The 24,959-nt window shown below is 45.4% G+C and overlaps 1 protein-coding gene across 2 annotated transcripts in view; it reads left to right on the plus strand.

Annotated features, from left to right (window-relative positions):
- Positions 1-17,146, plus strand: part of LOC119465019 (venom metalloproteinase antarease-like TpachMP_A) — a 45,811-nt gene extending 28,665 nt beyond the window's left edge. Inside the window, exons 1-9 of one of the 2 annotated variants that reach the window (XM_037725861.2) lie at positions 42-89; positions 1,194-1,265; positions 1,327-1,457; positions 8,293-8,342; positions 10,058-10,166; positions 11,735-11,875; positions 12,520-12,670; positions 14,384-14,509; positions 16,991-17,146. In XM_037725861.2, the coding sequence (XP_037581789.1) occupies positions 63-89; positions 1,194-1,265; positions 1,327-1,457; positions 8,293-8,342; positions 10,058-10,166; positions 11,735-11,875; positions 12,520-12,670; positions 14,384-14,509; positions 16,991-17,017 (834 nt within the window). In that variant the 5' untranslated portion in view covers positions 42-62 and the 3' untranslated portion in view covers positions 17,018-17,146. Of the gene's footprint in view, positions 1-41; positions 90-1,193; positions 1,266-1,326; positions 1,458-8,292; positions 8,343-10,057; positions 10,167-11,734; positions 11,876-12,519; positions 12,671-14,383; positions 14,510-16,990 lie in introns of those variants that run through there. The other variant, XM_049656370.1, reaches the window with a different exon arrangement.
- Positions 17,147-24,959: the final 7,813 nt, after the last annotated feature.

The following is a 24,959-nucleotide window of genomic DNA, read 5'->3' on the forward strand; positions in this document are numbered from 1 at the left end:
GTGCACTTCATCAGTGACTACACCACAGCAAGCATTTCGAAGGGCGAACAGACGATCATGTCATGTACGTGACGCTGTTCATGCATTCGGTGAGCAGTGGTAGTGTATGGCTTTGAACAGTTTGGTGTGCCATTTGTGTAGGATACCTTGAAATATTATCTGTGGTTGGAAAGGACAAGCTTAAACTTGGCTCGCAAGCACCATCTCAAGCTGAAAACGTTTTCGCGGTGCAAGTTATCCGAGCTTATATTAAATTTGTTGCTATTGGCTCAACAATGAACAAAAAAATGCATGTGGATCAGACAGGTGTTTTTCACCGCACCGCTTGTAGCATGTAGATCTTTACGGTAAGCATGTTAACTCACTGTGAACCTTACTGCGGTTTCCAAGGTGAACATTCGACTGAAGTCAGGCTGGTTGGGGAACACTTCAAATCAGGCTAGTTAAGCAGACCTCAACTAAATGCGTTTATTAGATGTATGTCAACGTTTCGGCATCCTTTCGAATCCTCATAAGAGGCGACTTCGCGAAGCTGCAGCTGAAAACCTACACTCAACTTCTTCAAGATGAGTCACGCAACTTTCTCGAGTTACGCAAAGCGCAACTACCAGCGATAAAAATGCGCGGAGCTGAGGGGCTTAAATTCTGTTAGTCAAGGTCAAGTTACTTGTTAGGTTTCATTGAAGTGTACAAATAAGGTAAAGAAAAATGAAAGTGGACGAAAAGATAACTTGCCCCAGGATGAGACCAAATCCACATCCTCCGCATAGCACGCGAATGGTGCTCCACCAATAGCGTTACCGCCGCGCGATCTCTTCGGCCACTTTCTTGTGTATTTTCCCTCATGGTTATTACACTTAACCTTTATATTTCAATGCTCCCATCAAAGATAACAACAGACTTCCCCTGTGTTTTTTGCGACTTTCTCCTCTATCACTCCATATGATTGTGAAAAAAAAATTGATCCCTTCGGTTCCTCGTATTTTTATCGCCGGTAGCGTCGCTTTGCGCTATTTACCCTCGTAACTCTCCTCCTCAGATCTCACAGCTGATGTTGGTACCGAATATGTGGGCAAGCGCCCGCTCTAATGATCTGCTCCTCTTTGCAACATCCCTGCAGTGTTGCCACCAACCAAAAGAAAAAGAAAGCAAACAAGCAGAGTGATATGTGCCTGAAATCCCTTATTCTTCAGGTCAGCCTTCGAATGGACCAGCTTACTCCACCTGTTCCCATCGGTATAACAAAAATTCAAACGACGTCAACGGTAAGCCTATATATGGTCAAGGTATTTTTGCCCTGTCTCAATTAACACATTTCACTTTCAGGATAACGAAGATTATGTAGAGCTGTGGGACAATGGGGACCTGATCGGCAACGAAACGCTGAAAAAGCTCAACGAAGTAGTGCGGAACGACACGAACTACCAGAAATCAGACGTGGTCTACATGGCAACAGGGTAAGCAAAACTATACTTCACGTTAATCCGAGTGCACACAATCAGTCAGGTACAAGAACTGCTCGTGATAGGAAATACCCGTGACTATGGAGGAGGCCATCCACAGCCAGATTTCGACAGATGAAAACTATGCAGCAGACAAAAGTTCCTGCTTCGTCTCAGTTAAGGTTGTGATCGTGGTAGCTGGTGAAAAAGAGACGGCGCCCATCGAGGGCTTGAGTGCGCGATGGCGGTGCAAAGAAACAGTTGACGTCAGGTGGAGGAAAGCGTTTATTTCTCCAGCAGCAAGGCGTTTACAAGGGGTTGCACCCGGGAACCTGCTTCACTCTCTCTCCGACCGACCGTTTTAATGGCTCGGTCCAACTCCCTTCAGTCAATATCCACACACTCCGGCGTAGTCACATAACAACTTCAACAGCAAAACAAGTTTTCACACATTGTTCAAACGTGTTTGCATTTTCTCACCCCAACAGCAGCGCCACTGCATTCCATCGCACCTCAAGCCACCGGTCATCACACGCCTGATGGCTATGATAATAATGATTACGATTATTATTGTTGTCTTCCCTTTGCAACGGGGGTAGGGCACTGCACAGTGTTCTGACCAGAAAAGCACACTGACCGGGAATGTTGCAACAGAGGTTGGAAGGCGGCACCCAATCGTTATAGGAGCAAGAATTATTTTCCCTTGGCCGCGGTTCCCCTCTAGAAAACACGCTTCCAACGCGCGCTTTGTAATCGATCTGCGGAATGGTTTAGGGGACGCCGTCATGGCCTCTAATGTCATTTTTTGAGAACCCTCGTGCGCATGGCTGAATGACTTCGGTACAATTGCAGTCAAACTAGGCACGAGGAACCTGCTACCATAATGACTGCTTAGAAAAACACGGCAAACCCCCGCAGCAGCAGCTCCAACATTTAAACTTTGAAGCTGAAGTTTAGAACTACTTTCAAGTCCCTTCTCAGTGGTTGCGTGCTTTGAAATATATCATTATATAGGAACACATGCCGCAATGAAATCAATTGTGGTTTGCTTTGAGATGCTCTGTCCACCTAAGTAACTTCGAGTGCGCTGCAGAAATGATTTAGAAGGTTTTATGAGCGTTTATTTCCGCCTGAAATTTATTTGCACCGTATCTATTCCGCCACTAAATACAAACATAGCAGCAGACTTCAAAATAGAATGATAATGCAGAAAAATCAGCGCATGCTTAGAAAGTATGCAAAGGGACCGAGCAGTAACAAGAATGCTTGTAAATATAAATCTTACATATCTTGTGTAGTGATGCATCTAGTCTTACAAATAATTATTTCAGAATAAATTTCAATCCCACTGAATATTTAGAAGGAATATGAATATGTATGAAAATAAAGCGGCTCACTTATGAAAAACTTTCCAGTCAAATACGGTTTAGTCATAAGTGCAAGTACCGTTTAAAGTTAACAGTTGCCATTATCGCATTTTCGCGCGCTAAAAAAATGGCCCGTATATGGCCGTAAAAGATGGTCCGTAATAGCCCGTAAGAAATGGTCCATACGTAACGTGTGGAACATTGTAACGCGATGAAGAAATACCGACCTACGCCGACGTGACTGTCGAGGAAGAATTCACCAAGGAGATGAGGAAACAGTCTGTAGGCAATGACGGGGCACTGTGGAAAAATAGACAAAAACAGAAAACATTTTGAAACTGAACATAGAAGTCAAAATGAAATCTGTTGCAACACTCAAATTGTTGTTTTCGAGGAAGTCTTTTATGCAGGGAATGGACATTGAGTGAAATAGGCCTTTCAAGTTTCGCAAACACAATAATTATGCAGAAACCATCGACGATGATTTTCAATGTAAGTGAATAGCCAAACACTTTGCAAAGTTTATTCGCTATATTAAATAAATGATGCGTTTCAAGGTGTATAATTGCTGGAGAGGGCATTTAAGTGGCGTTTGTTGTTTCATGGCATAATTCTGTAGAGAACGGAGCCTTTAACCAGTACACTTGTAGCAGCGTCAGAGCAGTGTTCTGCAGGATCTAAACCTTCAGAAACATCAAAGCTCTCGCGTTATAGCACCTTATTGAATAGCAAAGTCCCGCAAGTAATAATTCCGCATGAACGAACCGGAAGTTCCTGCTTAACAGGGTACTTTGGAAGGAGGAGGAGGAAAAAAGAAGGAAAGGCAGGGAGGTTAACCAGAAGCACGTCCGGTTTGCTACCCTACACGGGGGAAGGGGTTTAAAGGGATGAATAGAAAGGAGAGAGAGGGAAGAAAGCACTCGCAGTATAAACACATGCGGTTGTCCAACACTTCACAATCGGTCACTGAGGCCAGTCGACTTCATGAACTGTAACAATGCCCGCGTCGCTTTGTAAGCCTGCGACGCGTGGGGCCACGGTCCAAGAATCTTTGTCTCTGAAAAAGGTCTGCTGTCTAATCGGTCTAACACACTCCGGAGAAGGTCACGTTCGGTCTCATAAAGATGACAAAAACACAACACGTGTTCCACCGTCTCCTCACAGTTGCACGAGTCACGGATTGGTGTGTCGGACATGCCCAGAAGGAATGAGTATGCTTTCGTAAAAGCCACTCCTAACCACAGGCGGCAAAGTAAAGTTGCATCACGGCGGGGGAAGTTCGATGGAATTTGTAGCCTCATTGTAGGATCCAGCCGTTGGAGATGACAGTTCGTAAAAATCGGGCTGCTCCATGACGTTTCTCTCTCGGTTTGAGCGAGCAAACGAAGACCCCTCGCAGCGTCTGTCCTCGATAAGGGTATAGGAACAGTCAGGGTTTCCTTATGGGCTGACCGGGCGGCATCATCGGCAAGGCCATTACCGACGATGCCACAGTGCCCCGGCAGCCATTGAAAGATGATGTCATGTCCGTTCATGAGGGCTTGATGGAGAACCTCTCTGGTCTCAAACACCAGTTGTTCATGTGTCTTGCGTCGTAATGCTGACTGCAGACTCTGAAGGGCTGCCTTGGAGTCACAAAAAATGACCCACTTTCGAGGTGGTGTTTCTACGATGTAATTAACTGCAGCACGTAGAGCGGCAAGTTCTGTAGCCGTAGAAGTCGTTATGTGGGACACTTTGAACTTCCTTGTGACTTGTAAGGTCGGGATGATAAAAGCGCCTGTGGAGCTGGTGGCTGAGACAGATCCATCGGTGTAAACCTGCGTTCTTAACTCATATGCATCGTTCAGCAATGACAACGTCAACTGTCGTAGAGCTACCGTGGAATGACTGAGCTTGTTCGTAATTCCCGGAATCGTGAGGTGTACTTGTGGCTGCCGTAGACACCACGGGGGTGACAGTGGTCTTGCTGCTGGTGTAAATCCCGATGGAAGGCAGCCTTGATGTGTCGCAACAAGTTTCGAAAACGTGGCCTGAGGTCTTTGTGCCGGCAAAACAGCAATGTGATGACTGGGTACGCGACACAGGTGTCGAATGTGTGCTCTGAGGTTGTCAACCGTGATGTATGTTGGAATCAAGTAGTCTCTAGCAATCACGATTGTTGCATGAGTCGAGGCGCATCGTGGAAGTACCAAGGCTCTGCGGACATGTCTTGGTACTTTGGAAGATGCTTGAAAACATCCGGGCCCCGCGGTCTTCCAGCTCTAGACCGATGTTGTGGTGGTGTGAAGAGCTTACCTATATAGTGTCCCACTAGAGTTTCTTTCGTTTTACACTTTTTAGGTGTTCTAGAGAAAAACGCTGCACAAAAAAAAAAAAGCGAAGTGCTTGCTCCACCTGTCGGTGCCGGCTCGTGGTACTCCTTGGGTGCCGTCAATCCAGTCACCGATGTACCCGCCGCCTAGTTGTCTGAAAAAATGCAGTACAATACGCTGGGTTTGATTTCGGCAAAGGGGGTACATCTTCGTGGTCGCCTTGGCGTTGCACTGCTAAGCCAGAGGGCGCGGGATCGAATCCGGCTGCGGCGGCGGCGGCATTTCAATGGGGGCGAAATGAAAAAACGCCCATGTACCGTACATCGGGTGCAGGTTAAAGAACCGCAGGTGGTGAACCTAAATCCCGAGTCCCCCACTAGGACGTGCCTCATAACCATACCCTGGTCTTGGCGCGTAAGATCCCAGAATTTACCGCCAACAAGCCCTAGGCGATCTTCTGCCTTGCTTTTTTAGGCGCGAAGCACCTTATGCGTCCGGGCTGTTGGCGTCTCCTGTCGTAATCGTCGTCGTCGTCGTCTTCCACAGCTGGCTGCGTTGCCGGTAATCAAATTTCACATCTTTTCTGTCGTCGTAATGGGAAGGCTGCGTTTATTTTAAATGCAAAGCATTTCTTGCCGAACATTTGCCACTTTGACAGTATCTATCTATCTATCTATCTATCTATCTATCTATCTATCTATCTATCTATCTATCTATCTATCTATCTATCTATCTATCTATCTATCTAGCCGCCTACGTCTTTGTGCTCTCACGGTCGTTTCCTTAACGTGGTATGTACCAAGTAGGTCATGAAACATTCGCCTACGTCTTGGTGCTCTTATGGTCGTTGCGTTAACACGGTAGGCTCCCCGCACACTGCTTCGCATATCATCAGTTCTCACAGGGCTGGGATCTGCCAGCTTTTTTTCTTCGCAAGTTCGGACCATGATCGCACGCATACGTTCTTTCAGGTGTCTGGTGCTTGCGGCGCATTGCATAGCACGTACGCACGCGCCATTTTCCTTTCTGCCAGAGACTTGGAAATGAAACACGCGAGAGGTATAGTCAATCTTACTACTGCATTTCGAGTGCGGCATGTCGCATATCAACAAGTTAACTATAAGATCAATAGCGTGCCAGTTTTTGCCAATTCTTCCATCGTTGCTGCTAACGCATTGAAGAACTGTGTTAGACTGCGCCGCCTTCGGGATTGGAACTCCATTCGTAACGTTAGAAACTTTCTTCGCCGGAGTCCAAAAATCAATAGTCTTGTGATCACAGTCATACTAATGTCATCACTGTCATCGTCTTGCTGTTGTCGTGACGCATACGCTCGCGTCACACACACACGCACCTATAAAAATGTTCGATGTACGCACAAACGTTGGTCTATCTGATAACGCTTTGGAGAACCCCAAACGGTGCTGGATAGCTCGCTGCCTGTAAAATTCTTCGTATACCATCGATTCCAACAGTACGTGGTATCTGCGTAGCTTTAAGGCGTTCTTGTTAGGTCTGCCACAGCTGACCCTGGTAACCCAACAGTTCTTTTTTTGGAAACGAAGAAATGTAAAAGTAAAAACTGTGTTTAAACATTTGTTTTGAACACTTACTATAACCTGTACACCATTTTGACTTCTTTATTAAATATTGAGAGCCTTAAAAATTTTGCTACCTAGGCGCCTCGCGTTATCAGTTTGTAGTTATCGGCAAACACAGATTCCTGAGTTCTGCGTGCGTGCGAGCATGTTCACAAGAATACACTGTTGGGGTAGTTGGTTCATGATCACCAAGTTGCAGCGCACGACTGTGGGACAAAGATCCACACACGCAGCGCTGCGTATAACATTTATGTACAGTGTGGTCCACTGTTAAAGGCAACAGCCAAATGCACGGATCTTCATTTGACTAGCGCAAAAGCTGCAAGTGGCTGCGCAAGCAATGTCAAAGCACCGCACCGGTGTGTCTAAAGTAGTCAGAGCTACTAATTACAAGTTATCTGCGGCAAATCTAGGCGATCGTATTCTTGCGAGAGAGGGGAATCGGGGCATGGTTCTGCACTCGTGTTCCCTTTACCAGTGGACCCCTCTGTACGTATGCGTCTGTTACGTGTGTGTCTGTCTGTCCCCTTATCGTGTACCGCTATTTATTGATACGAGTATGTTACAAGGTAGATATACCTGGTAGCGAAGCTTCCATAGAAGCCCATACGTTAAAACATGGTTGCTTACCGGCGGTTCATGGGGCTTAGCGCCATCTGTGTGAGGAGGGAACACTTCCGGCGGAAGAAAAAATAATGTGACGTCATATTCGTTAAAAACAGAAGTGACGTCATTTTGTTCTCAAAGGCGCGAAATTTGTTTTTGGAGGCCTGCAACTACATCTGTATATTCAAAAGCCCCGCCATACGACTTGATGGGCGTTCCGAGCTTTCAGCGCGGAAAGCGATGCAGGAAAAGGTCAGCCGTACGGGTGTCGAAATCGCATCCCTGCACAGAACATACTTTCTTTGGAGGCCGACGAACGCTTTGGGCGTAGAGTGCTCGTCCTTTCGTCGGACGCCAAGCCCATCGGCCAGCGCTGTCGCACGAAAACAACTAAATTAAACAATTATCTGGTGGTCGCAACTTAATGCTTTTGACTGAATAGGTTAAGAAACAATGAAACTACCCTCGTCACCAAATTTAGGCAAACGTCGGCAAGCAAAACAACACAACATGTGATTGTAACAGGTGAACTTACGAGCGCGCCTTTCCGCACACTTCAAGAGCTGCATTACATTGAAAGTGATAGTGGCTTCAACGCTCGCCGATATCGGTGGGCGCTGAAAAAAGGTATTTATTGATAATAATCATGTAAAACAGAATTGTCTGTTCTTTTCTCGCCATGCGTATATAAAATTGATTAGGAATTTTTATTTTCGTTGAATGAATCTGACTATGTCTCGCTTTAATTAAAAAACGCTTTTTTTTTCTTTCCTAATGTTTGTTCCCTCCAAACATAGTCGCGCTTCAATCGCTGCTCCCATAACCACCCTTGCTGATGTCGGTGACAATACGTTCTGAACTGCTTTTCGCCCGAAGCTTCGCGACCTATGTGAATCGACCTTGTATGTTTTCTTCTCGAAGAAAGTTTCTGAGTGCCAACAATCTTGCTCGTTACTTTCAGCCGAGAAATGATTTCTCTGATTCCTGGAGGCAAGAGCTCATACATATTAGGTACGTACAGCATAACTTGTTTTTTTTTTTTCTTATAGCGAGCCATTAAATTTTTGAAATATAAACACAGATTACGGAGTCCCTCACAACGGCGTGCCTCATAATGAAATCGTGATTTTGGCTCGTAAGACCCCAGACTTTTTTAATTATAATACTTTATAATCCTCACCCTTAGGTTAAATATAGCACGCTAAAATTATGTTTTCAGATACGATTAAGCGGTTCCAAAGAACTGGGCATGATGGAAGAAGCGCAACATGAAATTTGTTGAGGCGGAAACTGCCTAACGCCAGCCTTCTGTACAATGCCAGCCTGTATGGCGCACCCCGTTCGTCGTCTGCTATAGCTCTTCGCGGTGAGGCACGAAAGACAATGCTCGCTGCCCAAACAGGGGATACGTAATAGAGAAAAGCATTACTTATGTGGCCACTTATGCATTCACAAAGAAAATTTCGCCTCAGCTTTTGTTTTGTTGGATTTTCCAGCGTGCAGCGAAAAAAAAAATACATGGGCAGCTTGCACTAGTGGTGTAAGGCTGGAGTAAACAGCGGAGCTGCATGGTGATCGACCTAGCTCCTTCCAGGTTTTACTAGGCTTGGCTAAGTTTGGCTAGGAAACGCTAAGTGCTGCTAGGGCACGGTATTCCGAATCGGCTCGCCGCCGACGCGCAGATTCTCGCTTGGCCGTGCGACCCGTTTCAAGATGAGCGGCTTCTTCGGATGGCCGGATCTTCTGTGGTCGTCCCATGACAAGGCTACATATGCTCGCCACAGAGTCAACGAGAGTTCTGCCGCCGTCGTGGCAGCTCCGAGCTTTATCTCCCCGGTGACGTCACGGCCAAGCTGCACCTCCACACTTGCCGGGGCGTGGCTGGTCGAAACCTGCCGAGCCGCCGCCAGAGGCACCTGCTGCAGTCACGGACACCGCGCGCGTTCGGTGCGAACGCGGGGAAACGGGGAAACGCGAACGGCGTCGGCAGCAGCTCTGCGACTTGCCTCGTTGGTGCTGCTACAATTTATTTCTCTCTCTCTCTCTCTCTCTCTCTCGCTCTCATTTTCTCTTTCTCTTTCCCGAGCACAGCGCGCGCCGTGCGCATGCTCTCCTTCCCTCTCCTTAACGTCCCATGTCAAGGCAACATGTGCACGACACGGAGAGGAGATGAAGCACACGCCGCTCCGCGTGGTGGTTGCTAGGCAACGCTCTCGCTTGGCGAGGGTTTTTTTTTTTTTTTTTTTTTTGATTCAGCAGACACATTACGCCCGGCTTAAACAGATACGCTGTTAAAACGCTTGCTTTCAAGAGTGGCGGGAGAAATGGCACACTTTGCCATTAAAATTCTGGTGTCTAATTAAATACCGAATTTCACCATCTGATTATGAGGCATGTCATAATGTGGGGCTCCGGATTAATTTTGACCACCTGGGGTTCTTTAGAGTGCACCCAATGCATAAAACACGAGCGTTCTTTTTTATTATTTCCGCCCCCATAGCGATGCGCCTTCCGCGGCCGGAATTGAACCCGCGACCTCGAGCTCGGCAGCGCCACGCCATACCCATTGGGCTACAGTGGCGGGATGCCTACAATTAAAGATTACTGCTGCTACGATGTCTTCTGCTAGAGATTTATGTTTTGCTTGTTGTCCTTTTTTAAAATCTCAGCGCACAATGGCGAGAGCAGAAATTCAAAGCTTGACATGCATTTCTGATGACTTGCAGGAACGGCGGGTGACGCTCTAGCTTGTGCCGATAAAAGGGCGGCAGTCGGAGAGGACAAGCCTGGAAAGTTTTCAGGAGTGAACACTGCTGCCCATGAAATTGGACATCTGTGAGTGTGCTCTCAGTATATTACAGGCTTGCAGTTTTCTTCAGTCCTTCTAAGAGAGAACGAGCTGTTAAACCCAAAGCGATGTGTATTGCTCCATTTACCATCTGTGTCCGTGTGTTTATGCGTACGCTACTTATTTGAACATTTCCAGATTTCACAGTAATGGTGGTATTGCTAAAAGGGGTGTTAGCTTGACAGTCAGCAGCGGCGGTTGCTCCACCTGAGTTCCACTCTCGAGAGTACACAAAATGGTACCATCGGTTCATTAGTTGACGGTTGCGTAGAAACGCGAGACATGAACCCTAACTTCGCACTAGAGTCTTAATTTTGTTCCCACAAGTTCCACTAAGTAAGTAGAACACATCTGCAAAACGTCTGCGTACTAGGGCGAGCTTATGTGGAAGGAATGTCCTTGTTATAGAAAAAGTGCTACACTGAAGACTACACGGTAAAGTTAAACATTTCGGTGACGAAATAATTTTTCTAAACATGCTGCGAGCTCGTGCGGGAAAGCGAGTAAAAATATTTTGGCCTTGCGGACACCGCTGGCCTGAATGATATTAAAGAAATCCTAAGATTACTAGTGGGCATTCGACATAAACATTCAAAAGATATACTGGTATACGCCAGTTAACCGACCATTGTGAAGGGCAATCTACAACCAGTGTCTTCTGCTTATCACCTGAGGGCTGAACCTTGGACACTCGCAAGAAAGTTTGAGGTGAAGCCAAGCGTAGCGTAAGGTCGGTGTTAAGGGTGGTTTTCACAAAGCTGCCAAATAAAAAAAGCGGCATAGACTGGGGAACACACGGGAGTTTACGAATATGCAGTTGAAATTACGATAAATGGATTTGAATTAAAGTAGTTTGGCTTATCAATTTTGACAGGAATATTGCCAGGAAGGACGAACACAGTTATAAAATCCCGTAATAATGTTATTTAAATATAAAGGTTTATCGTTATAAGGGTACATAAGTGAAAAAAGAAGCTTGTAGGAATATGCATGTTGTTCTTTGGGAACGAGAAATGCTATCTAGCTTTTCCCAAGCTTTTCATTTCCCCAACCCGCCGTGGTTGCTTAGTGGCTATGGTGTTGGGCTGCTAAGCACGAAGTCGCGGGATCGAATCCCGGCCACGGCGGCCGCATTTCGATGAGGCGAAACGCGAAACACCCGTGCACTTAGATTTAGGTGCACGATAAAGAACCCTAGGTGGTCCAAATTATTCCGGAGTCCCCCACTACGGCGTGCCTCATAATCAGATCGTGGTTCTGGCACGTAAAACCCCATCATTTTTTTTTTCTGCCATCGTTATGCCGTGGTAAACAAAATCCACAGCATACCCACACAAATTGATGCTTTATTACTGACATAGAAAAATATCGCCCACCAAGTCACACCGGGACGTTTTGCTGAACTCAGTAAAATATTGTAAAATACGTGGACGGCAATTTGTATGTGACAGAAAAAAACGTTTGGCATGTACTGCGCCTGCAAAGAGAATGTCTGTAGTAGTTATAAACTTTACTTATACAAAAACAGACAAACTGGTCTTTTTCTTTCTTTCAGGTTAGGTTCCCCCGACGACAGCCCAGGCGAATGGGGTGATTGTAAAACGGAAGATGGATACCTGATGAGCAAATATGCGAACGGAAAACGTGCCTTTACTTTTTCAAATTGCAGCAAGAATGCCATCGCTGGGTTCTTGACGTAAGCCCTTTGACGTGGATAGCCGATATTCTAGTTGACATTCAGCGGAATAAATGAAGCTGGGCAGGCCATGTAATGCGTAGGATGGATAACCGGTGGACCATTAGAGTCACAGAATGGATACCATGAGAAGGGAAGCACAGTTGAGGTCGGCAGAAAACCAGATGGGATGATGAAGTTAGGAAATTTGCAGGCGCTAGTTGGAATCATCTAGCGCAAGACAGGGGTAAGTGGAGATCACAGGCAGAGGCCTTCGTCCTGCAGTGGACATGATGATGATGATGATGATGATGATGATGATGATGATGATGATGATGATGATGATGATGATGATGATGATGATGATGATGATGATGAACTGCGATATAGCACTCCTCAAAAGCACTAGTGTTGGCAAAGTTCTAACAATGATTCCATAATGAAATCAGTGGGTTTGATGTAAGCCCGTCTAATCGGGAAAATTCATGGCGGGAAATATCCAGCGCCGACCAATCGTTAAACTTCCTGCAACACTAACTGCGGAACAACGTTGTGCCAGAAAAAAAGCAAGGATTGTGAATCGTGGTGTGACCCACGCGCAAAACATTTCTCACTTGCGGTGTCGAATTTATTGCGTTGGTTAATTTCATGGGTTCTTTTCACAGGTTAAATAAATCTGACTGTTTAAAGAAAAGAATCAACTGTCAAATTGTATCCTTTCCTAACAAGGCATTAAAACTGCCAGGCCATGTGATGAGCGGAGACGCCTATTGCAAGTTGTTCTACTCAGGATTTGCTGCTGCTTATTTTCTAGAGGTGAGAAACATTCCAGTGCATGTCCCGCCTAGAACTTATTAAGGACCACCGGTCAAAAAAAAGATCGTCGGTCCGTCCACTCCGTGACGATGGTTAACCAGCGGAGCTGAAACGTGTGGCCCTGCTGTTTATCACTGGGTTGATCCCGAGGGCTCAATAAAGTATTTCTCAAGTACGAGGTTACACACACGTTCGGCTGCGACGAAGATAACGACGTCATTGACGGTTGACGGTATGCTCGCAGTCCGACGTTGGCGCTTGCGTTCGATGTCTCGAGTTTGCTCGGCGGCGTGGTTAACAGCATTCGCCTGCCATTGCCGCTTGCGATTCTTCGAAATTAAATTGCTTTAAAATTAAATATGTCCTTTACGTAACACAATGAATGGCTCATACCCCCTTGAGCAATGGCTCATACCCCCGTAAGCGCGGCCTCCCCATTACGACGACAGAAATGAACTTAAATTCGTACGCTGGAATGATGAGCGGCAACGCAGCCAGCTGCGGAAGAAGACGACGACGACGCTCGAGACAATGCTGATGATGATAGTTTTCTGTACACAGGCGATTTCGCCTAGCCATATACGATTTCGCCTATACATTTAAAGCTTTGCTTTAAAAATCTAAGCACTTAAAAAGTGCTTAGTGCTTAGTGCTTAATGTAGGAATTCCTGCCTGCTAAAGAAAAAGCACATCTTTCAAAGAGGTTATTAATCTCACAGTATCGTCGACCAGCGTAATGCCCAGCGCCGTGTCGCGAGGCGCCGCAACAAACGTATCGACGGCAGGCGCCTGCGCACAGAGCAGAAACTCTTAACAGAACTTTGATGTGTCGAGTTTTGTGACGTCACGTGATAGGCAAGCAAAGTGGGCGCAGCCCGAAAGCTTTCGACCAATAGCGGTGGGCTAATGGCAAGAAAAGTGTACGATAGGAAATAATTTTTCTTTTGTTCGGTCTGATCACGCATCATCAGTGTGTACACGTCGTATCAGATGGGATGCTTTCGCTGTTTTCGTGATGTCGCGTGACAGACAGGTGAAGTGGCAGGGGCTCGACAATTTTTTTTATCAATCATGGAGGGCTGATTGCAGAAATAAAATAGAAACAGTTTGCAATAGCTTTACGTTATAGCGCCCTTGTCGGGAGAGGCGTTTCTCGCAGAAAACGTATCCTATGACGTCGTGTGGTCTAATTGCAAATTCTTCTTTCTTGGCTTTTACGTGCCAAAACCAGTTCTGATTATGAGGCACGCCGTAGTGGAGGGCTCCGGGTTAATTTTGACCACCTGGGGTTCTTTAACGTGCACTACAACGCAAGCACACGGGCGTTTTTGCATTTCGCCTCCATCGAAATGCGGCCGCCGGGGCCGGGATTCGATCCCGCAACCTTGTGCTCAGCAGCGCAACGCCTTAGCTGACTGAGCCACCCCGGCGGGTGGTCTAATTGCAAATAGTATCTAAAAAAATACATTGTTTCTTACAAAACGCAAAGAAAACTTCTCTTAAATTGATTCACACTGCTCGTGGGACCCGCGTAATATTCTTCTTTTTTTGTATTGCTGCCCTTCTAATGCGTCAGCTTAAAGTTACATTGCAGCAGACATCCTTTTATAATACTACACAGCCGGAAGCATTTCCAGACTTCCCGCTCCCAGTGCATAATATTTTTTTTTCTTCCTTTTCAACTAACATAATCCGAGTCTCTTTTCTTCGCAGCTTTTTGCGTTCCTCCAGAAGTGCATGATTCCTTGCCTGGTTGAGGAGAAGAGAACCAAGAAGCTGAGATTTTTGACGACTATAGCACCAGATGGCACACGTTGCGACTACAATAATCGACACAAGGTAAAAAAAAATCGCTTTACTTTCGCTTCCAAATTAATTTGTCGTTTATCACGTTTATGTGCGTTGCCCTGCATGACACGAACCATATTATCAAAAAACTTGCTATGTTTCCTGTATCAAAGCAGTCAATTTGACTATAGCAGAGAAAACTAAACAAGCTTCCCACTAATTCTTTTATACCATGCCGTTCCCGCTTTTCAACATATAAGAGGATGCCCCACCACCATCATTATATTTCCAGAACTACAAGTTAATGTAAACGTGAAGGGGAAGGAAGAATAAGAGTGAAGTTTCACCAGTTGTCGCGGTACAACTAGTGATGTTTCAGATGCACAACCAGCATGCCTGCATAATACAAGTGCCCACAGATGGCTCGTGTTGCAGATCAAGTTCAGCGGGTGATTTTGTTGTATACAGACATTAAGACTGCAACCTACGTTTCAGCGATGACGTGTTATTACACTAATCGTAGCAGAACTGTGAGCAATTTTGGAAGCGACAACGCTTATTGCGACATGTCAACCTCCATATAAAGGTTCGCTTCCGTAGATTTACAGTCTACGCTTTAGCTGCTCTGCAACGTTCGTGTAAAAAGTTCACAAAGTAAAATCATAATGAAAATCGGAAAAGTTAACACATGTTGCGGGATCTCGCGGTCATTAAATTGAATTTCAGTGGTCATCTCATTATATTTAGAAGTCAACGAGTGGACGAATTGGCAAAACGTGCACACGAACGTGGACTCGGAGTAAAACACCATTCCACTATACGGTTAGGACGTTAGAACAGTACTAGGAAAGCTTTTAACGAGAAAGAAATGTGCGGCATATGCTTCGATGAAGAGGGCAAAAATTAGCTTTGTGTACCATGGACCTTCCCTATTGAAACGTTCCGTATGCATTCCAATAATTCCATGTATTTTCCGTTAAGATTCTTATGGAAATATTACGAAATACATACGGAATTCGCATAGATTCCATAACAATTATACGGAAACATACGGAATTATTGTAATGGCATACGGAGCGTTTCAATACGACTGGACTGAAATTCTGTGCATATGGGAAGTTACCGCGAAGTGTGGGAACGTTGTTTCACAGCTTTCTCTTTGGTGTGGCTTGCGCTGAGCATCCTCCCTTTAAAATCCATCGCACAATCTCCATGTCGTGTGTGTTCGCGTGTGCGCGTGCGTGAAGCAGCGTACGAGAAGATAGTCTATGTGTTGCTAGATTGCCCCTGATATCCCCAGCAAAGGCGACAGTTGCGCTACATGCTTAGGGAGAAATAATCTATGGTCTATTGGGAAGATACTTGTACCATACTCAGTTAGTGGGCTTTGAAGTGGCTTTTTCAGAGCACAGAAAGACTTCCTTATCAGTAAGTACATGTCCTCGAATTACTAGAGACTATTTCATTGACTATGACTGTCTCGTATATTTTTCTCCCTGTGTGTTATATGTGTTATGTGTTTGTACGTGTATGTGCTAGTGTTTGCCGATGCTAAATTGTAATTTTTATTTATTTCTTGCATTTTATAATTGTTAATTTCTTTCAGCAATTTTCATGATTTCCATATAAGTGAAATAATGTAGCCGGACACTTATCTTTCAACCGCTCCAGTTAGATCCCATTCAACCCTATCCTCAGAGTTTCTTAAAGTAGTAGCTAAAGGGAAATCTCGCGCAACCGTCCGTGTAAGTTTTCTAAAGGACGTTTTGCCGCTTCGGAAATGAAGAGATGTGCGTATGCGAGGCTTCGCCTCGACCACGGACTGGCCTCGCTCTGGTTGCTCTGGAAAAGCTTTCTAAAATAAAATCTTCGCAAAAAGTTTTCAGCTACCCGTATCACATTGTTCAATAAAATTTACTCACCTACAGTGCGTAAGCAAGCAAGAAACATTGCAAGCAGACGACAAACTGTCGCACATATAGAGCGCCAACCTTGTCGTCTATGCTCCAAATTTAGCCGTCCGCCGATACTTCTTAAGTATTGTATAATTGGACATCCAAGCCCAAGTATTCACCATAGAAAAAAAAATGTGTACTATTAAAGAAAAGACACTACTTGCTGTTTTAGTGGCCAATGAGTCACTGTGACAGACGGAATAGTCCTAGCCATAGGCATCTTCAAGGTATCCTGGCTCTCCGATAACGATACCAATCCCGCCATTCCCACGCGTACAGCAGCGGCACAACGCTACTTTCCCGTAAACGTAATATTTTAGGAAAATATGTCTTATGGCCTTCGATCATGTCGGCGCGATACAATCTCGCGGAGATATTTCTCGTGTTTCACCACTCGGAATCTCACGTCCTGTGTAAAACAGAGTTCGTTATGCCTAGCTTCTTGAACGACAGGCAGAAAGAAATCCCGAATCTAAAATACGGTTCAAGGAAAGCTAGATTGAACTGAGCTAAATTTCTGTGCAGTGTTTTTTGGTGCCCAAAAGAAACTTAACGATATTTATTTATTTTGTCCCAGGTTTGCAAAAATACCGTCTGCGTGTGAGCGCACAATCGCTTTCACTTGGAGAACGACTTCTTCTACCTAAAGAATTTTTTGTGGACCTCGCATGCCAGGATTCATTATTTTATTGATCAATCAACACGCAAAAATATACTTCGTTCGTGATGCGCCTTCCGAATAGTGAATAAATGTTTGTTTCTGTGAGTAGCAAACAGTGTATTTTCTCGTGGCGAAAAAATAGTGACATAAAGAGCCTGAACCAGGGTTGCCTAAACTAAGTATCTGTCTACAAAATTCTTTATGTCCCTGTTGTAAAGCATGCTGTGACATATGTGACAGAAAGGAAGACAAAAAGAAGTAATTGTAAATTGCAAATAAGCTCTGCGGAAGCCCGCAAAGTGGAGGAAAGTTTGTAAAATGAAAAAAATGTCATCTACCCGACTTTAGCAAGGAGCTACAAAAGAAACTCATACAGGTTTCTCAGAAAGTTTCGCAGTTAAAGAAAGAACTTATTTCTTGAAAAATCTCCGGACCAGGACAATTTAGTTTTTCAACTGTGAAGCTTTCAGAAAAAACCGTATGTGTTTCTTTTGGAGCTTCTTCCTACTGTCGGGTGGATGACAATTTTCCCCCTTTCAAGTCATTGTAAACTATGAAGCAAGCGCCCCCCCCCCCTCTATTTTTAAATCAATGCACAAAAACAGACAGCCGAAAGAAAAAGCGTGCATTATCACTGACACCGCCGTGTGACAGATGGAATGGTTGGATGGGTTCACGTGCTAGATGTCAGCTTTTAATTTAACATGTTAGATACAGGTATATGGCATGCATTAGGAAGCAAACGCGGTTATCTGATGTTCCGGTTACGGTCAAGATGAAGAGGTGGAGTTGGGCAGGTGTAATAACAAAATGGTTGCAATGGAATTATTACAAACAGACACGTACCCAAACCCCGCCAAATTCCACGTTCTCTATCCTGACGCGTTCCTCAGCGACAAGTGCCCCTCGTGCGGATACACGGCGACACTCACACACATGCTCTGGGAGTGTAGAAACGCTCATCCCGACTCTACCTCGGACATGTGGGAGAAGTCCCTCAGAAGCTCGCTTCTCGCCGACCAGCAATGGGCCGTCCAGCAGGCCCACGAAGCGGCCGCCAGGTATTCCCTGTCGGTCCCTACGTGGGAGACGCCCACTACGCCCTAAGCGCGTCCTGCAGGACCCAAATAAAGTTTGTCCAGTCCAGTCCAGTTGCAAGGGAAGGGAATCGCAGTTGAGAATGGCAAAGTATAAGATGATGTGATAGGATTGGGGAAATGCGTTGGAATCGGCTCATGCTGGAGACAATTGGGAGATTATTTCGTCCTGCATTAAAGATAAGTAGGATGATAACGGTGCGATGATGACACTGGTGATAATGACTGGCACTGACTGACCATCAGAATAGTGCGCCATTGTGCGAAAGGAACGACAAACAAAACATTTAGAGAAATGGGCAGAGCTTAGCTTAACTTCATGCTTTATGCTACAGAAAAAAAGGGGAGAAGCACGTATTTGCGCACAAACGCGTGCACGCAATTGTACTAACACGTGTTTTCGACAGAACTTGCGAAGCGTGATGATCAAGGTCGCAGGAGCATCAAAAGAGCTTCTGCAGAGAACGCACAAGTAGCAAACCACCATGGTCAACGGGCGTCACAAACTAAATATATGTGCCACGAGTTAAATTCCATCTACTTCTTTAATATTCCGTGAGATCGTCTTCAAACGCAGATCTCGATTAATAAGCCCGAGGCAACACAGCACATGCACGGCACAATGTCGAATCAGATAAGAGAATTTTGCATAGAATGAGACTTGTGTAAGAAGGCTTCAGACGTATCCGTCACAGCCATGCACGGTGGCAGCTACAGCTGCCACGTAGCATTCAGAAATTACGGTTTGCGTAAAAAACGACAGTGGGCCCGTATCGTCTGTTCGTCCCAGACCGCGCGCTGCGCTCTGCATGGGGGCAACCTAGCAGCTTACACGAGAGCCACTGCGTCACATTTACGGAACATTATCACGATACACTCGGCACAGTCGTAATAAGGACAAGTTATATTTCGTGGAACGTTTTTGAAAACTGCATTAGAGCATACCTACACGTCGTTCGTAGCTCTGTAGGAAACGCGGGCGTGTGCTCGATCTTTTACAGCAAGTGTAGGCTAGTCAGCGTTCCAATAATTTCTAGTTAGAACAAAGGGTAACAGCGTTGTGGACAGAACGTAAATTAGCAGGCATGAGAAGTTCTGACTTACAAGTTGCCTTATTGGCGTCACAAGACTGAAATACAGGCTTTGTAAAGAAAAAAGGGGCCGTAAAATACATGCGACTCACCTAAACGTTGCTGGACTAGGCCTTCACTGCGACAGACACGGGAGCTCTTTCTCGTAGAGGTTCCGCATGGCACGATAACGCATGAATTTTGGCTCCCATGAATGAATGTCTCGTGCTTTCCGAATGTATTTTGATCTCAATTATTCTACATGGTGCGACAAAAGACAGCTACAAATCCGGAAAGGCAAAGTAAGCTACAGTTTTGGTGATGGCCGCCGAGATTACTCCAAGGTGATCCCTTTGGCGAGCGGGCGTGGCCCCGCCGTCTCGCGTTAATATATCAGCGATTTATCGCGTTAATATATCAGCGAAGTCCGACGCCGGGGATGAGAGACCAAAAGGGGAATCGTCTGCCAATGCACCGAACGCAAAGCGAGGCAGGGACTGCCCTAAGGTTGACACAGAAAGGTCAAAATTAGTCTGGCGGTCCCACGCCGCCAACTTCCCATCAGGTGGGTCTCCTTCCAAGCATCTGGAAACTCCCGTAGTTGTCGAGCCCCGAGCCGAGAGCCTGCTTGCACCTATCCTACCCGTAGGTACCCGCCGGCAGCACTCGATCTTCTGCTTCCCACAAAAGCGGTGGATGCTAAAATATTTCACCAAAGTTGTGGTCTAGTGGTAAATAACCCGCCTCGGCTTCGGGATGTCGTGGTTCCCAGCACCCCCACGTACCTATTGGTTCGTTCAAAATGGGCACAAGCGTACCCCCGCATGGCGCTCGGCTTCCTTCAAAAATGATACTCTTGAAAAAGAAGCCTGTGCCCTTAAAATCCCGTCGAAACCCTCGAGAGCACAGCAAAAAAAATTAGGTCTGTGCCGCTACCATTGCGGCTATTTTTCATGCGACCTCCCAGTGCACCTATTAGCTGCGGGTGCACTCTCGGGCTGGGGAGAAACGCCCCTTTCCAAGCATTGAGGTAATAGCCGAGCACCTGGCTGGGCTGAGCACCTGGCTCGTGACGTTTTGTGTACTTAAACCTACCAGCAAGCGCGGATATGAAAGGTTGTTAGCCTGGTGCCCTTCGAACGTCGTTTCTCGGTCTCCTGCCTTCACAAATGTCAAACCGCAAAAGTCAAACTCACAAAACCGACCACTTGCCCCTAGTGCGCTTTCCCAGGTAAAAGAAGGGCGTCTATTGGCTACACGAAACAAGCAGTGTCCCCCATATGCCGGTCATTACACTGAAGCGTTTCGAACAAGACGAAATGCTGCTGTAGAAAGCATCGCATTGGCTTCACGCATAAAAGCAATGAGCGAGAAAAAAATTGTTTCCTTGACCATATCGACGAGCACCCACAGACACGCACATGAAGTAAACTGTCTTTGGAAATGGCATTCGGCAAAGTTCTCTTCGCCCATCTGTTCCTAACGGCCTTCTGTAAGTACACCTAGCCGAAAGAAGATTAATTATTTCAAGGGGTTGTTAGTATTGTTGAGTTCATCGGCAGCGCAAAAGCAGAAAAGCAGGGCTACCAGACCGACGCGTGTGCATGTATTCACGTTTATGGTCATGTTCTGCTTATAACCATCCTAGTTATTGTCGTCATACTTTTTTTTCATGCGTATTGCGCAAAATAATGAACTTCGAGGTAAGACTTACTTACAAAAAATGGACTAAGATTTTTTTCCGCACGCTCAACGTACTGCCAGCATTCGTTACCATGCCTTTGTTTTACTTTACAAAATTATTCACAGAATTATTCCGTGCCCCGTGATGAAATAGCTTATCACAACATAACATATCCAGTGCATTCAACAACGTCTAAACACGGTATAGTTGTGCCGAACGTTCGTACTAATTATGGGTCATTTTCGATATAGCGGCAGAGTTGCGGGAAAATATATTGACTTAGGTTGCGAAAATCCTTCACTTGTTACAAAACTAACATTCACCGTTTCATGTTTTAATCGTTTTCATCGCTGAATCCATATTGATTTATATAGGCCCCTTTTATAACACCTGCAAAAGTTATGGAGCTCGACGTTTATAACATGCCCAATGTTTAACTCGTCATGCAGTCAATGAAGTAGTGAACTTCTGACATCTACATCAATAGATAGTTCAAGCAGTGTGTGCCCCACAACAACGCACACAGTTAATACATTGACCAATCATGTGTGACCAATACGATTCCCGGCGTTTTGCTTGCAGGTACATTTTATGCTGATGTGCTGACGGTACCTAACGTATTCTTATTAAATCTTGGGTGTAGTTTATTGATGCCTTTACAATCAAATCTTGTTATCATCAAGTGGTATATAACCAAATAATGAATATAACGAAGTCATAGATATAAAAAAAACTCTGGCTCCCCCTTCAAATTCGCTATAACGAGGTTTTACTGCATTGATTGAATCTTACATCGCAAAGGACGTCGTGGTGGAGGTTCTTTGAACGTGCGCCCAATTCTCTGTGCACTAACGTTGCCACACTCCACCCACATTGTGTAATGCGGTTGCTGTTGCGGGGGGTTTAACCGCGACTTCGTTCTTCGCAGCATTTGCTCCCGCAGTTTAAAAAAATATTTCTCTCAAAAATACTCGAAAGCATGCCGCTACGACTTTCCTATAGCTAGTGTGCCAGTAACCTAATTTATAACCATTACACTCTTTTTCTTTTGGATCTTCACAACAGGCCGGTACTACACCGCCAGGGTCATGTGATCTCTCCATAACACAAAATTACGTAACACAATATTTACAATATTCATACAACCGTTGTCTACAAATCATGAATGTTTCGCATTATGTAGACGTCAACTACAGTTTTGTCTGACAAATGTTTTTTTTACAGCGAAGCTGTCTGTGGCTCCGGTACGTTCTGTGCGTGTTTCGTGTCCGTCAAGAAATCGGCGTGTGCAAAAACTCAGCTACCGAATTTGATACAATATTGCTTCACTCTGAGCAAAACCTTATACATGTCATCGCTTGGATATGCACTTTCAGTAGATATCAATAGGCATCATTTTCAAGATCAGTAGACTCTAAGGTAGGTAATACGGGTTTCTCAAAGATTTGCCGCTGTGCGACCAACGTCGGCAATGAGTTACAATGAGTACGCTCACACCGCCCTCTCTTTGTCGCCGTTTCAATCACTTGCGTGCCTAGTTTCCCTGCGCTCTCCCATCGTGGCGGTCCCGTCGCGCATGTCTCGTTTCTTCCGGCTCCCCCAGGTGGCGGTAGTCTTCCACGCGAATGTATGCCGCCGATCAAGACCACAAACCAAAATAAAAGTGCGTGTTCGTGTGTCTTTCTTCGAGAAGACCACCCTCAGCATTCAAGAGAAATAAAATTTGCTCATACCTTTGATCTAAATTTTGTGTCACCTCTATGTCGTGTGCTAAACTGCTTCGCTGATATCCACCGTCACAACAGTGGAATGGCGCGTGATTTTTTTTATTGAGCTTGTTTACGCCCTGTATAATTGCACGTTTGATAATAACACAATGAAGTTTATTTCACGTAACGTTTTGCGCAATGTCATTTGGTCCTGCAGCTCATAGTCGTGCTTCAATCGACCAGCCTTCATGCTGATGTCGCTGACAGTTGACTCTGAACCAAATGTGTCTCACATTCGCGAAGCATGTGAATCGACCATGGCGACTGTATCGTGGTTGCGTCACTAGCGCGACTGTCGGCGAACCCGACGTAAAGCTTACGACAGGAATTTCTGCCTCATTTCGGCACATTCAGCACATAAAAATGATTTCAATCATTTTTATGTTTAACGACAGTGAACGAGCTTTCGTCGAAACTGAACATTCGCGGACTGCTGTGTGCTTTGTCTCCTCACGTCGGGTCGTTGTACTGCCATCGCCAAGCGTCTCCTTTCTCTCTCTCTCTCTCTCTCTCTCTCTCTCTCTCTCTCTTTCTGTTACCTTGTTTTGTTGTTGTTGTTGTTTTTTGACCCACGACGCTCAGCTTTCACCTTCTGCTGCCCTATAAGTCATGAGGCGCAGTCATTTATTTTCGATCTTCAGTGCGGGATATTTTCAAGCCAGTGAAGATCAGTCTGCGTACAGCTGCGATTTTTTAGGCTCTTAAGCGGCAACTTCGTGGAACGGTCATTACCACGTGTTTTCGGCGCGACATCAAACGACGTAAGCACGTCAATTTCATCCGAACGACGACTGCATTCTATACTGGTTAAAGTGTCGTTTGCGAATACAGCGAAAAACACAAGTAAGGTAGCCACTCATTTGTGTTCCTCACAATAGCGGGTGTGTTCCTCACAATACGGTCTTTGCCATAAGTTTCGGCTCCTTCCACAAGAGGGCGCTCTTCGTATGCTGCAGTAAAGATCCAGAGACCACTCAGCACATCCTAATGGAATGCGACGGGATCCACCCAGCGAGAACCGTAGGTAACGTGCAACTCCCAGAAGCGCTTGGGTTTAAAGTGGAAGGAAACATAAACAGATCAGCCGTAGAGATCAGCAAGAGACGATTAGAGTACTGGTGGAAAAAAAGCAGGGAAAAGATGGATACGACCTGATCTCTTAAAATCATAGGCAGCGGTACAAGCAAAATTTTTGAAAAAGGTATACAAAAATGCGAGATAAAGAACATGTGTAGTATACCTGATTAAATCAAGCAGGCTAGGTGACTATTTGTCGCCACCCCGTTTCAAAGGGGATGCCAATAAATCATCATCATCATCATCATGTTCTGCTCTTGGCATAAGAACTTTGCATGCAAAGTAGCATGATAGCTTAAATATTATGCTAGAGTGTGGTGGCACATGCTAGCTCCCCGTTTTAAAAGATAATTCACACATAATAATCAAACAATCATCCTCGTATTTTAAGACATTCGGTACTCGGAGCACCATTCTTCTGCTTCTCGTTTAAGAACATATGTAAAACTTGTTAGTTTGAAGTACCATGCCATGTGATCTCGCACTAAGCTTCAGATTACGCATGGCAGCTAGGAACCAAATGAGTGCGCTGTCGCAGCGATGGATAAACAGATTCCTGCTCGGAACCAACTACAGTTCACGCTTGGCATCTCTCGCCGACCAACAAACATCCGCGTGAAGGTTGTGGGTTCGGCTCCCTTCGGTGGCAGATTGCATTTTGTTACACTTTCAAATAATGTTTTCTTTATTATGAATATGTCGCTTATAGGAAATTGGATCCTCATTCCTAATTCATTCCACACTCGAATAAAAAAGCACTACATTTTCTTGTGCTTTCTTTGGCTTTATTGTCAGCTGGCTTCATACGATAGTCAATAAAAAATGTCGCAGCTTCGCCCGAAAGGCGAAGGATCGATTGCTATAGCAAATTATTAGACAGCTATACGAAGCAAGGATAGTAGTTTTATCGGCCGCATAAAGTTGTAAACATTCGCTTACTAACTAAATTAACAAGCACGGTGTCACGCATGGACAGGCAAACATGAACACATCTCGCTCGATGACCGCGGAAACTCGCTGTCAAAACGCTGGAGTGAGGAAGCGCGGCAGCCGCAGCGAGCGAATTGACCTTCGTGCTGTCTCTTGCTTCAACGCGAAGTAAACGTCGAAAGCACAGCCCATACGAAGCTACCGGCACGCGGCAAACTTTGTCGACATCGCAGATCGCTTTGCAGATGATGCCCGAGC

Source organism: Dermacentor silvarum, chromosome 9 (assembly GCF_013339745.2).
Source record: "Dermacentor silvarum isolate Dsil-2018 chromosome 9, BIME_Dsil_1.4, whole genome shotgun sequence".
Lineage (NCBI taxonomy): Eukaryota > Metazoa > Arthropoda > Arachnida > Ixodida > Ixodidae > Dermacentor > Dermacentor silvarum.